This window comes from Pelobates fuscus, chromosome 5 (genome assembly GCF_036172605.1).
Source record: "Pelobates fuscus isolate aPelFus1 chromosome 5, aPelFus1.pri, whole genome shotgun sequence".
NCBI classification, from domain to species: domain Eukaryota; kingdom Metazoa; phylum Chordata; class Amphibia; order Anura; family Pelobatidae; genus Pelobates; species Pelobates fuscus.
In genome coordinates this window covers 78,801,812-78,816,440 of record NC_086321.1, presented here as the reverse complement: position 1 = coordinate 78,816,440, position 14,629 = coordinate 78,801,812, and the positions used below count along the sequence as shown (strand labels likewise).

Here is a 14,629-nt window from a genome sequence, read left to right as displayed (position 1 = left end):
ATGTTTATGAAATCAGTGTACATGGTAGACCTTCATGAAGAAAAAAAAAAAAAACTGTTTATGTTACAGGACAGAATACAATTATTTAAATCTAATCTGCTCCAGATACACCAGATAATTACTTTTTTTTTTTCTTCCTGGTAAAGTACAGTTTCCAGCTGCTTTTAATTCTTCATGAAGAAATCGTTTTGGGTTGAGGTTCATAGTTTTGCTGGTTTGTTTTACATCTGTAAGCTAGGAGCGATGAGGCACAAGGAAGTCATTGACAGAGATCACTGTGACATTAATGGTTCACTTATTTAACCCTTTGAGTGCCACTGGGGCATTATCATCCTGCAAAACCCCTTAAAAGGTAAATACAATCATAGTAGTTACTATACATATTCTTAAATATGGCTGTCTCAATGCTGAACCATAATTGATTAAAAAAATAAATATTTTCAGATATTTGTTCAACCACATACAGCATATACGTTGGAAGAATGGGAGTGAAATAAACAGCCCAAATATGTATGTGTGTGTGTGTTGACTGTGTGTGTGTGAATTTTCCTAGAATCACCCTCCTTCCTCCTTCCAGCATCACTATGAAACTCTATTCACTTTGCACACTGTGAAATTACATTACATCATACGCCACTCCTCCACTGTCTACCATACAGCACTGTAACTAATCTGAGCCTCTGTGTTGAGGCTACATTGAAGAACAGCTGATGGTGGAGGGGAAAGGGGCATAGGTGATCTTATGCATAGACAAAAAAAGAGATGGCAAAGCAGATAATAAAAGGGATAATAATTATATTTATTTATTTTATGGTAGTGCTTTGAATACAAACATTTCTTATGATAAGAAAATCATAATTTAAAGAAGTATATCTGGGGGCGGAGCAAACACTGGAGCTGAAAAGACATGCCGCAAATGAGCTCTGGCTTACAGCTTTTCAAAAGCCAATTCGTGTGGAAATTCCAGCCACCTTATCTATTAAATTAGATACCTACCATCGTGGGAAGGCATTCTAAGAAGATGCGAGACCAAGTGTGTGTTCTTACAATTTTGGGGATTATCATGCTTGAGGCCCGAGCAGGCACACTCCTAAGATGGTGGCCGTGCCTGCAGAGGAATCTTTGTCGTTGGAGAAACAGGTGTTGGATGCACCCGATAACTTCTCTTTATCAGGCCTACACCACGCTTCATCAGACGAGGAAGACACGATTCCCTTCATGAAGAGAGAAATTAAGATTCTTCTTAGGGTGATGAAGCAAATACTAGTGATGGAGGTGGGAAAAGTACGAGAAGAAATACACAAACTTGGAGGCTGTGTGATAGCAGTGGAGAAAGAAGTGGGGGACCTAATCGGTACCACACTAAAACGTCTGACTCCCTATCTAGCCTTCAGTGGACTTGCGAGGCTATAAAGGCCAGTATGGTGGCCTTAGAAGATGGCACATGCCACAAACACGTTAGGATCTGGGCATTCCTGACTCTTTTACTGTGGCCAACTTGCCAGCTCATATCATCCGTTTATTCAATGCCTTGCTTTTGCTCAAGTCTACTGCCACCATTCTGGTGGATGGGCTTTTTAGTGTCTCCAACTCACCTGGGTTCCTGTGATGTGATTGTCCAGCTGCCCTGTATGGTAGATAAATTAGTTATATTGAAAGTTTCCAAAAGCTCACACTGTTATAACTTTGAGGGCAACGTCTTGTCCATTTATCAGGACCTCTCTCAAATCAAACTGAGATGGGCCAAACTGACATGTCAGACCAAACTGACATGTCACCCAGCTACTCAGAGACAAGGTAATTGCATATCGGTGGGGAATCCCTGGGTTCCTGATAGTAGAAAGTAATGGAGTGTTGCAGCAGAAGCACCAGAGTTGGGACTCTCTTTCCAACCTATCATGACAAGCACCAATATGAGTCAGACAACCTGGGATGCAGCCGCAGTCCCTACCTTCATGCCAGCTGGTGCTCAACCCTTTAACCACAGGGTAGGGCATCACGCCTACCCTGTTTTTACTCACTAAAATTCATTTTTATGTTGACGTTTGCTGCTACTAGGTCTGTATCTCCTTTGTTTTGCTTTTGTGATATCTCTCCCAAAATTAAAAATGTTATATTGAGATTTACAATCGAGCTATACCATTTGAGCCATACCTTTATTTGCTCATTGCTTCATCCACTACCCATAGTCATTATATTTTAAGTGCTCCTATATACTCCAGTCACCAGTATGTGTAAATTCTTATTTTTATGTTCCTACCGCACCATTTTTGTTTTGCTTCATACTGTTATAAGGGTATGCAAATGCCAAGTTTTTTCAGGTAACTTACATAATGTGTAGTCACTATTCATTTAATGATTTCTCGTAATGTCTTTATACCTGCATACAAAAAATAAAAATAAATTAAACATTTTTTACATTTTTTTTTTTAAATCCTATGCATTCATGAGTTTGACATATTGCATAGATATTTTCACATACCCACACAAGGGTCTGGTATTTAACCCCTTAAGGACCAAACTTCTGGAATAAAAGGGAATCATGACATGTCACACATATCATGTGTCCTTAAGGGTTAAAGGGTTAGATAGGAAAATCTTGAACTTCCCACAATACAAAGTTTGCATTCCTTATACTACATGCTAAGATGAACAGAGTATAAAATAGCAAAATGAAAATACAAAACGTGTCTTTAAGTACTCTGGGTTTATTCACTAAACACAAAATTAAAGTGAATTGAAAGCTGAATGGCAAACTTTAGGGTGAAAATACATATTTTTAAAAAGCCACAGCTTGACTAGTTTAGAATAAAATGTGCCAATCTGTTTTTAATTTGTTACTACTTGCCATTTAATTAATAAACCCCTAATTGATATTTAGTTATCAAGCCCCTTAGTGTACTAGTGGAGTGGGGATTTATACACTTCATACCTCTAGGAACGCAAAAGACTTAATACATATTATCCACTGTAATGAAGGTTGAGTTCAAGTATTGACAACACACTTCATAATCTGCTTCTCAGTTAATAATATGACATGTACGTACAGGTGTTTGTCAGCGATCTCAGCACTTTGAGAGACTTTCATGTTCAAAGGCAAAATGTGACCCTCATGAGCGTCTCTTTATTTTCATCTAATGCTCTGAGTGTCTTATCTGTACTTTGTAAATAAGACACTTGAAACATTTCTCAATTAGATTTGAAAGCATCACTGCAGAGCAGGTGTTGTGGAAAAGCAACATGAAACGACTGTTTTTAGTCAGAGCTATGCGAGTGTTTGTAAAATGGGAGTGAGAAATCAGTCAGTTGGAATTACTTACTAAACTGAGAATTTGGGAAGTATTAAAGGGAGCTGCAAATTTTAGGCCAAAAAATCGCAAACTAAAAAAAACAAAACAAAAAAAAACAACTTGATTTAAAGATTATTTTTAATGCAGCTTTTTCTGGCTTATAATTTGCTCACACCTTGTTACCACTTTACAACTCTCTGGTGAATAGTTCGGAGTGTATTTTTAGAGAACATTTAGAGATGTAGATTTTTAAAAAGGCTGGTGTAGCCATTAGGACATATTGAAATAGGGTTTGTATATTTGGACAATAGCAATGGCATAAATTCTGCATTGCTAGTATAGATAAAGAAAAATAAATATAATCTTAGCCATTGCAGGTATTGAAGACTGTTTTATCTATGATGTTTAATCAACTTGGCACCATTAAAGCTACACTGAGGTCAATAAAGTTATAATTATGTGAGGGGTGTCTAAATGCCATCTTACCTAGGGTTTCCCAGTTTTCTAGTGGTTTAACACCAAACATCCCCTGGTGCCTGTTACTTTTACCCCCTTTCTGCCGTCCTCATGGCCACTGCAGTTATCAGGAAGGTTTGCCGGGGCTGGACATTGAAAGGCTGAAAGCATCAGTTGAGAACATCATGATGTTCTCATTTCATTACTGGTTTCCCATGAAGAGTAATAGTACTTACCCGTAGATGATTTCATTTGTGTTTTAACCCCTCCTCTTTCATCCCCACACGGTATTTTGGATTTTATTGAAGAATAAATCAAATTTTCGTTCTTCTTGCACCATATATTTTTTTTGGCCCAGTGAGACATGGCATCAAATGTTTTTGAATTCTGTTTGTTCTGGTGGACGAACCACCCCACGATGTCCGGATCTTTGATTAATTTACATTGCTGTAATGTGCGGGTATCACTCATATTTGCATTTGAAATGTTACTAACCCATAACACATTTGCAATGTTTAACCCCTTAAGGACACATGACATGTCTGACACGTCATAATTCCATTTTATTCCAGAAGTTTGGTCCTTAAGGGGTTAAGCACTTTTAAGAAGTACTGTATATGTTGTCTGTTCAGTAGTTGAATATAGGGCAATTATATCTTGTTTAATGTACTGTTTTTAGAATGTGTCCCATATCCCCATATAAATTAGGCAATACGACTACACAATATATTTTTACAGTTGTATCATTTAGCATTCCACACAATATTCCATATTATTACCCATTTTCTTTATGTAATATAATTTTTGTTTTTAATAAAGAAGATTATGTCATCATGCTCATGATACAATTACATAGTGACACATTGTGTATCCATCCTCTTTACAAGCTAAACCTCCCAAACAAGACTCTTACCTCTATAGTTATTACAAACCAACAATGATTGTCTAACTGATAATTATGCTATATAGAAAGGTGGGGAGTGCATTGTAAATGACTTGAACATTTCAGAATAAAATAATTGGTTATTATGCTATCAAAATATGTTTCTACTATTAAAGATACATGATGTTTAGAATATTCCAATATGTCATGTTTCCATGTCAGCCTTGTCTTTGTTTGTTTCAGTAAATGTTCTCAAAAATTCCTTGCTAATGTTGTATTTTTTATTTTTGTGCACACTACATGTAAAAATGAAAGGGTTGGCTTTGCTTCTTTGTATCAGGAAATTGAAACAACTAGACAAGCTGTTGAGGATAAGGATTTGTGAAAGTGGGAATTACAGAAGGGTACCTATGGAAGAATTCAGCGTTGGGCCACAAAGGCTGCACGAAAGAGCTACGTATTTATTTACTTCTAAAATGACGGATGATCCTCAGAGTTTTTGTAGTTCTTTGATGGTCCAGAATATTGAGTTGTTGGCGTGTACCCCTCCTGGAGTCTGCTATTTGTGAAATAGAAATGTTCATAAGTACAGGTGATCGTGGTGTTCCATGTGCAACTTTAATTGATTAAACACAACCAGTAATCAGAGTCTAGAGTTTGGAATTCTCAAAAAAGATGTAGAAGAGTGAAGGTGAGGTTGACATCCTTACCATCATCTGTCAGCTGTTATGTGAATCTCTGAACTTTTACCAGACTGCAGAGGATCTACAACCTAAGAGTCCAAGGGAAGAGTGCAAGCTGCTGTAGATCTACAACTAACATGAAGATTTGCCACAAACTTTTATACCAAATTAGTTGGCATTTCATTTCCTCTATTAAAATTGTCTTTCATTTTCTCATTGTGATAAAAAAATAATAATAAATACTTCATCTCTTTGAGCTCTGAACACAGTATACTTTAAAATAACAATGTATAAATATTTTATAACATATGCGACATTTGTTTGACATAACCTTCCCTTTAAACAATAATTATTTTTCAGTTTGTGTACATATGATATATATATGTTTTGACGCTAATTATATTGAAGTTGGTCTAGTTTTCTCCCAGACGCACTGCTCTCCCACCTCCCACCCAGAAAAAACAATCCAATGAAAACAGGAACACATGATTTTTATAATGAAGAAAAAAGTTTTAGCCTAACTTCTCTCTTCTTGTAAAAGAATGTGTCTATTTTTGTTGGTATTCCTATTTTCTCCAGTGCTTTAATTGGACATTTTTGGTAAACATTCCTTTTTATATCAAACAGCTTGTGTCAAATGTAAGAATCGCAACAAATAGATTGCAGATTGTTGGTTCTGGATATTTACACCATTTAAACCTGACACAGATTGTGAAAAGAAATGTCACATGTGCTAAAGGCAAACATTATCTTCTAAACATCAGCTGAAAAACAAATCTTTCAATAAGAAAAAGATACTTTAAAATAATCAGTTTTGGGGAAAAACAACAAACACAAAAGCAAAAGCACAGGACATTTCCTATTTTTTTCTTTGAGTAAAACTAAAATGAAATTTATAAAAAAAAAAAAGTGGATTAATAAACAAAAAAGACAGTTCTGGAGAACCCAGTTAGCGATATGTAGGCAAAAATGGTTATATTAGAAAAATATTTTCAGATTAGCTACCCAACTATCCTAGCTATAAAATAAGGCCAGGGACTAATGAGAGTATTTAGAAAACTGGGCAGACTAGATGGGCCGAATGGTTCTTATCTGCCGGCACATTCTATGTTTCTATGTTTCTATTATTTATTAATTTTTTAAAAAAACATTTTTCTGTTTTAGCTATTATTTAGCCATAACTTTACAAATCAGTTCTAAAGTCACAACAAATCTCTTTTTACCTAACAGACCATTTTACTTATTTTTTTTAAAGAATCTTTTCTCTCGTAATGTATTTATGCCTCCTTTCTAAGGCCAAAACAAATGTCCTTCAAGCCCCCTACCATTACTACATTACTTAGGTTTTATTCCCATCACAACACTTAACTAATATAACTTTGTCTGCATTTTAACGATGTGTAAAATTCCATGTGAACCAATATGAGTCAGTTTTTCCAGTGACCATTACATTACACTTTTACAGGCACCATTAAAATATTTCTTAACAGAAAGAGATTTGTAGTGCACCTGCAAGGTAATATTATACAATTGATAGCTTTTTTTTATTATTCAGACCACTCTGTAGTCTCATTTCATCTTTTACAATTTAAAAAACTATAAATGTGTTTCAGCCAAAGATGTCATAAAACTTATTATCAATTACATTTTTTAATACTTGAAAGGTACAAGATAGTTTAACTCACTTTTCTTTTACCTTGTTTTGTATTTGATGGGGTGGGGTGGTTGATCATAATTTAAATGAAGGTCTATAAAACATTTTGGACTGTAAGTCACTGAAAGAATTGGTCGTTACCTATTAAAAGGGAAATTAAGGAAAATAGAGACATACTAACAAGCACAAAAAGGCACTTTGGTGGGGGGCATGAAATGCTGTAAAGGGGTGGACCATGGACATTTAGACATTGTGGTCTTAGTTCCACTTTTTTTCTTTTGTTTACATATTATGATGATATAGTCAGAGCTAGCGCTACAGGTGCCCTTGTGGGTGCATTGGACCCTGGTGGTACTTAGAAAAGGATGGCATAGAGAAGGATTGATAAATTCCCCATTTAGTGCTGCCTTCCTCAAGTAGCAACAGGCAGCACCTTCAGTGGGGCCACCCGATATTTAAAATCTCCTCTTGATGGGATACTGGGGTTTGTCTGGGTATCTGTGACAGATGTACTTTGAGTTTGGATTCCAATATTGTTGAATGGGTAAGGCAGTGACTGAGTGACAGGCAACAGAGGGTTGTAGTCAATGGAGTATATTCGAAGCTTGGGCTTGTCACCAGTGGGGTACCTCAGGGATCTGTACTTGGACCCATTCTCTTTAATATTTTTATTAGTGATATTGCAGAAGGTCTTGATGGTAAGGTGTGTCTTTTTGCGGATGATACTAAGATATGTAACAGGGTTGATGTTCCAGGAGGGATAAGCCAAATGGAAAATGATTTAGGTAGACTAGAAAAATGGTCAGAGTTGTGGCAACTGACATTTAATGTGGATAAGTGCAAGATAATGCATCTTGGACGTAAAAACCCAAGGGCAGAGTACAGAATATTTGATAGAGTCCTAACCTCAACATCTGAGGAAAGGGATTTAGGGGTGATTATTTCTGATGACTTAAAGGTAGGCAGACAATGTAATAGAGCAGCAGGAAATGCTAGCAGAATGCTTGGTTGTATAGGGAGAGGTATTAGCAGTAGAAAGAGGGAAGTGCTCATGCCATTGTACAGAACACTGGTGAGACCTCACTTGGAGTACTGTACACAGTACTGGAGACCCTATCTTCAGAAGGATATTGATACCTTAGAGAGAGTTCAAAGAAGGGCTACTAAACTGGTTCATGGATTGCAGGATAAAACTTACCAGGAAAGGTTAAAGGATCTTAACATGTATAGCATGGAGGAAAGACGAGACAGGGGGGATATGATAGAAACATTTAAATACATAAAGGGAATCAACACAGTAAAGGAGGAGACTATATTTAAAAGAAGAAAAACTACCACAACAAGAGGACATAGTCTTAAATTAGAGGGACAAAGGTTTAAAAATAATATCAGGAAGTATTACTTTACTGAGAGGGTAGTGGATGCATGGAATAGCCTTCCAGCTGAAGTGGTAGAGGTTAACACAGTAAAGGAGTTTAAGCATGCGTGGGATAGGCATAAGGCTATCCTAACTATAAGATAAGGCCAGGGACTAATGAAAGTATTTAGAAAACTGGGCAGACTAGATGGGCCGAATGGTTCTTATCTGCCGTCACATTCTATGTTTCTATGTTTCTATGTTTCTATGTTTCTATGTAAAGACTAGCTCGCAGAACTCCATGGTGGAAGAGGGTGGGGTTATAATGTCACAAATGTGTCCACTCTTACGCACACTGGACTTCACGATTTCAAGAGATAGATGGCAAGTATAAAACATTGTGTGTGTTTGTATTTTGTGTGTATGTTTATGAGTGTGTGTAAATTAATCTGTAATCTTTTAATATGACTGTGTTTTTAAATATATATCTAAGTGGAGAATGGGTAAATACACTGGGGAGATACGTTGGGGTATATGAGGAGATAGAGTGGGAGACATGGGGGGATGTACTTGTGAATATTGGAGGACAGGAAGAAATTTACTGAGGGATGTGGGGACTTCAGGAGGTGATATTTTAGTAAGTTGTAGTGGGGAAACACCGTGACCTTGGACTGAACTAGCACATATACTTCGAATATAGTATTGTGGTTCGACTGTGTTTTTTATGTATGTGAGGTGATAATATATGTATATTTGTGCTTGAATATCAATTTTGCTTCTGCCTTGAGCAATATACCAAATAAAAAGCTCCTAGCACATTTAAAATCTAAGGCTGTATGTTACGCACTGGAGTCCTTTAGACTGGCTCTCTCCCGCTGGTGGCATATGTCTTTGAAATCATCCCAGGTTCTAGTATACCATAGAGAATGTCTGAAAATATGCGATCTGTTTTATTACATGACTGATTTATATAGTTAAAGCTATGCCCTCACTTCAACCTATGGTGGTATATTATCTTCCCCGTCAAGAATTCTAAGAATTTGCTGTGTATGATTAAAGTATGAACTATGAATGAATTTTCAGATGGGAAAAATAGGAATGCCTATAATTAAGTGTCCTCGACATATGTAAGACTTACCTTACCATTTGACTGCCTTCCTTTTGATAGAAAGATGTTTAACAAAAAAGGCTAGTTATGATAGATTGTACGTGTGTCCTGTATATTTTTATAAAGTTTTTGTTTTATGTTCTGGGATAACTGGGCGGTGTGCTTGATTCAGTGGTGCATTTATATAATTCGTTAAAAGTCAAGTAATGATAGTAATGATGTGAAGTCAAGTAATGATAGTAATGATGTGAAGTCAAGTAATGATAGTAATGATGAGAAGTCAAGTAATGATAGTAATGATGAGAATCTTTTCAAAATAAAGTCAAACTGCCATGTGAGGATTGACAGGTGTACCATTTGTATTTGTAAAAGAATATGTCTTCTTTTGTCTGTTTGCTTTTTCATACCTTATATTATTCTGTTTCACTTACAATTATTTGTAGCACCAATATATTTTTTCAGCACCATACAGTAGGTAAAAAGAGACAAACAATTAATTCGAAGTATGGTTAATTTGAGCTACCATCGCCACTTCAAGCAGTTGAAGTGATTATAGTTCCCACAGTATTCCAATAATATATTTTATGTGTATATGTAATTTTTATGTTCATAAGAATTATGAAAGCCTGGTTAGTGAATAGAATGTGTGACTATGAGGTTGAGAGGGTAGTAAGAAGGGTTGGAAATATAACATTTATAATACAAATTGAAATGTAATAATCGGTTATTTTTCTTCTGTTCTAGGCATACTGGAGATAACATCAGTGGATGTGGGTGTTGTGGCAGTGAGAGCCATTAACAGCAATTATTACCTAGCCATGGACAAAAAAGGCAAGATCTATGGTTCTGTAAGTACATATTTGTTATCATCTATTTATTTATTATTAAATAAATATTCAATATTTGTTTCTAGTTTGAAAACATTGCTCATTAACAATATATATTAGACATAAATTGCATTGCACTGTGTGTAGAGTACAATGCACATGTGCTAGACTGATATTGAAGATAAGCCACAGAACTACACAGAGGATTAAGAAATATTCTGAACACAGAGTTCATGTCAATGCCAACAGAAAATATGTGTATGGCACAAAATTATTGACTGGGCAAAAATCTGAAAAGTCGGAACATTGTAATCACTGACAGGCCTTAAAGGACCACTATAGTGCCAGGAAAACAAACTAGTTTTCCTGGCACTATAGTGCCCTGAGGGTGCCCCCAACCTCAGGGTCCCACTCCTGTGGCGTTGAAGAGGGAGGAAGGGGGTTAAACACTCACCTTTTTTCCAGCACCGGGTTCCCTTGGCGCTGGGACTCTCCTCCCTCTTCTGACGTCACCGGCTGAATGTGCATGCGCGGCAAGAGCCGCGCGCGCATTCAGCTAGTCCATATGAAAGCATTCTCAATGCTTTCCTATGGATGCTGGCATCTTCTCACTGTGAAAATAACAGTGAGAAGCGCGGAAGCACCTCTAGCGGCTGTCAATAAGACAGCCACCAGAGGCTGGATTAACCCATTTGTAAACATAGCAGTTTCCCAAGTTCTCTGAAACTGCTATGTTTACAGCAAAAAGGGTTAAACCTAGCTGGACCTGGCACCCAGACCACTTCATTAAGCTGAAGTGGTCTGGGTGGTCATATGGGAGGGATGTAGGAAATTTTACACACATCATTTCTCAAATAGTTGTGGGGAAGGCTTATAAAAGTGGAAGTTATGACAAAGAGAATAAACAAAAAGCAAGATGACACAGAGTTGTACTTATAAACAGACTCTAGATATGAATTTAATATTGTTGGTTGAATTTTCCAATTGAATTAGGATCCTGTCATATACTAAAGATAGAGATGAGTTTTTCTCATTTTTTACATTTACTTAGTTTAAGAAATCAATTTCCTTTAAAAACTTGATGAGTATTACAAATAGTTGTAGACAGTGATCCTTTAAGTTCAAACTAGTATTACCTGTCCATTTTATGATGTGACAGTCAGTGGTGATAGGATTCTGTAGGAAGATGAACATTTTGACCCACTGTGCCACTACAGTATATTCCATGAAAAAAGGCTATGCATCATGTGGAAAAAGGAGAAACACGAGGGGAGATTTTTTACAACTACAACTTAAATATAAATAAGTCAAACTATTACTCTAGTTATACCATGTAATTGTAAAAAACAAAACAGGATAAATAATAATGACTGTACTGTTTGCCATTAATTCTTTCTAATACTGTATTATACTTTTACAGAAAGAATTTAATACTAATTGCAAGCTAAAGGAGAGAATAGAAGAAAATGGCTACAACACTTATGCATCCCTCACTTGGAAGAACAACGAGAGACAAATGTTTGTGGCCCTGAACGGCAAAGGAGCCCCAAAGAGAGGCTCCAAAACAAGAAGGAAAAACACTTCTGCTCACTTTCTTCCAATTCTTGTATATGAAGGAATATCGTCTTGCTTCATGTGACTTTTTTTTGGACGACCACTTTGTGCATCTTAATTGACACCTTGGATTTCCACCACCTTTGTACGGGACGAGAGAGACGTTTCTATCAGATAATGTATACCGTTTGGACCTTGAAGAGAATTTTTGTTCTGTGTCATGAAAATGACTCTAGCAGATGACAGAAAGTATAACCGCTACCGCCTGCATGATGAATGTTTTTATATGTAAAATCCAATTTAAAGGATGTGACACAAGCAGACGGATGATGTGGGAAAGTTATTTATGGACTACTAACTCAAATCAAAGACCTTCATTGCTCATTCGCATCTAACGATCCAATGAGTATTTAGACACGCAAGCATTTACTGGAAGCACTTGGGTCATGTAGAACAATACAGACTTTTTTTTGAAGAGACATTTGTGAAGAATGTATAGGATTAAGAAAGAAAAACTTGTTTAAACTGTTCTAACAAAATGAATATTATGGAATGCCTGTTTACTCTACCTTAAATCCCTTCTGTTTCTTTGTAAGTTATTTATTTAATAGAACGTTTTAATATGCGTCTTCAGTGTTTTTCGGTTGTTTGTCTACAAGTCCGTATTAGTTTTAATCTCAGTATCGTAGAAAAAAAGAGTTGTTTCTGCTTAAACATCATATTATGTGACTAAGCTTTAAAAAAAAAATGTGCACGCATTTAAAATTAGAAAACACTATTCTCTATCATCCAATCGTGTAATAGTTTTTTGTCAAATTACAGTTTAATTGTGCAGAGCTGCATGTCAATAGCTCTCGTTTATATCTGAATTCCCATTACCTACATGCGGACATAGCATACGGATGAATAGATGTTTTAGACTTTTTAATGCTGAAAGCTTTTCATAATAGAAAAAAATACAGTAACAACTATGCCTTTTACAAAATGAAGAAACGTATTAATCATAGGCACTACGTAATTCAGTTAGTAAACTCCTCTAAGCTAGAACTCTCTTGTCTATATAAGTTAAGCTGTGGTACAATTTAAGGCAGCACGATAAGGCGAGATCAGCTTTTCAAGTCAAATACCGGTAAATTGCATAGACAGATTACATTGTGGCTGTCATCTAAATAATTGAAAGATCTACCTTTCTGCATATGTAATATTGCATACATGTCCAGATGATATAAAACCAGCATAAATCCTATGGAAAATAGCATTGAAATGTCATCTTACTAAACAACACAAAAAATGTTTTGGTCCATAATTGTAACTGTTCAGTGCTATGTACACTGCCGAGCATTATACAAATAATTTGTATTATCATTGACTTTATTATGCAGGATTATTAATCTTCCTCTGGGACAATAAATATATCCATATTTTTAGTACCATATTTAGCCCTTTTAATTAATTTAACTCACGTGTCTCTGTAGGCAAGATATGCTGTAATGTCTGCTTTAAATATGGCATATATGTGTTATATGTCAGAGCAAATGCATTTCATATACAAACAAAAGATGGAAGATTTATAGCACAACATTTAACATAAAGGAGTGTTATTACCAGATGTAATGATAGAACTTTGAAATATAAAACTGAAAAATAAAATGCCAACTATTAGACTGTAATCCCAAAGAAAAAAATCTTCCTAATTTTAATCAAATTTTCTATTTTCCCCACAGTTCTAATTGTCATGTAATTTTCTTTTTTTTTTTTTTATTTAACTGTGGTATTTTTAACTAAACAGAATGGGTTTAAAAAAACTTCAGCAATTACACATCAGTCGTGAAATCTCATATATTTTTTACATTCAAAAAAGAAAGAGAGGTTAAATTATTTCCCTATGGTCCACCCAAAAAAAAAAAAAACATCTACTTTTTTGTCATTTTGTTTGTTTGTTTTTTACCTTTTTTTTTTATTTTAACCATCTTACTGTTTATTTTCTTTAGTAGAAGCGATAAAATGGTTTCAATTTTTCAAAAATTAAAAAAAAAGTAACATTCTAACAATCCAAAATATACAGTTGAATTATTTTTGTAATACTAGGGAATGTTTACAAGTACATTTTATGCATAATAACATTCTTTTTGTTAGAGCAGATATTAGAAACACGTAAAACATACCACTGGCTTAATAAAATATAACTTCTTTGCAGTGCCCTAGTCCAATAAATGCAGACTAATAAATATATATATTTTTTCAGAACACTTTAAGTGATTACATGAAATTATATTGATGCTGCAGTTTTATTTTCAAATTTCTTGTAAAAAGAAAAGTATGTTTTATTTTTATTATTTGGAAACTGTATTTTGGTACAAATGAGAGACTTACTAATGTGTATTTTTACTAAAAGTTTAACCTCTAGAAATATAGGTCTCTTGTGGTCTTATAAGTTATTTGAGTCAATGCTTTTTACCAGCATGTCCAGTGTAAATCTGTTATTTAAATATTAGCTGTTTAAGAGGAGCTTTCCGGTAAACTGCAAAATGGTTAGCGTGTGTCGTCTTCCTCAATAAAGCTGATTGTTAACATAAATATGTCTGAAGATTCAGTATACCTTTTATTGTGTTTGTGTCATTATGCTTACTCATACACATTGTTTAACAGTGCTTTTAGGTAATAGAAAATGTTAACCTTAAAGGGACACTAAAGGGTGTGTGCACTTACTATATATATATATATATATATATATATGGCTGTGACCTGTAGTTGTGGGAGGGGTTCCCCGGCCTATAAAACAACCGGTAACCCTCCTACCTTGGCCGCTGCCGATCG

At 35.4% G+C, this 14,629-nt stretch overlaps 1 protein-coding gene across 1 annotated transcript in view; it reads left to right on the top strand.

Annotated features, from left to right (window-relative positions):
- The window catches only part of FGF10 (fibroblast growth factor 10), an 82,379-nt gene extending 68,606 nt beyond the window's left edge, over positions 1-13,773 (top strand). Inside the window, exons 2-3 of the mRNA XM_063456874.1 lie at positions 10,176-10,279; positions 11,679-13,773. Of these exons, the coding sequence (XP_063312944.1) occupies positions 10,176-10,279; positions 11,679-11,897 (323 nt within the window). The 3' untranslated portion in view covers positions 11,898-13,773. The remainder of the gene's footprint in view (positions 1-10,175; positions 10,280-11,678) is intronic.
- The last annotated feature ends 856 nt before the right edge of the window (positions 13,774-14,629 follow it).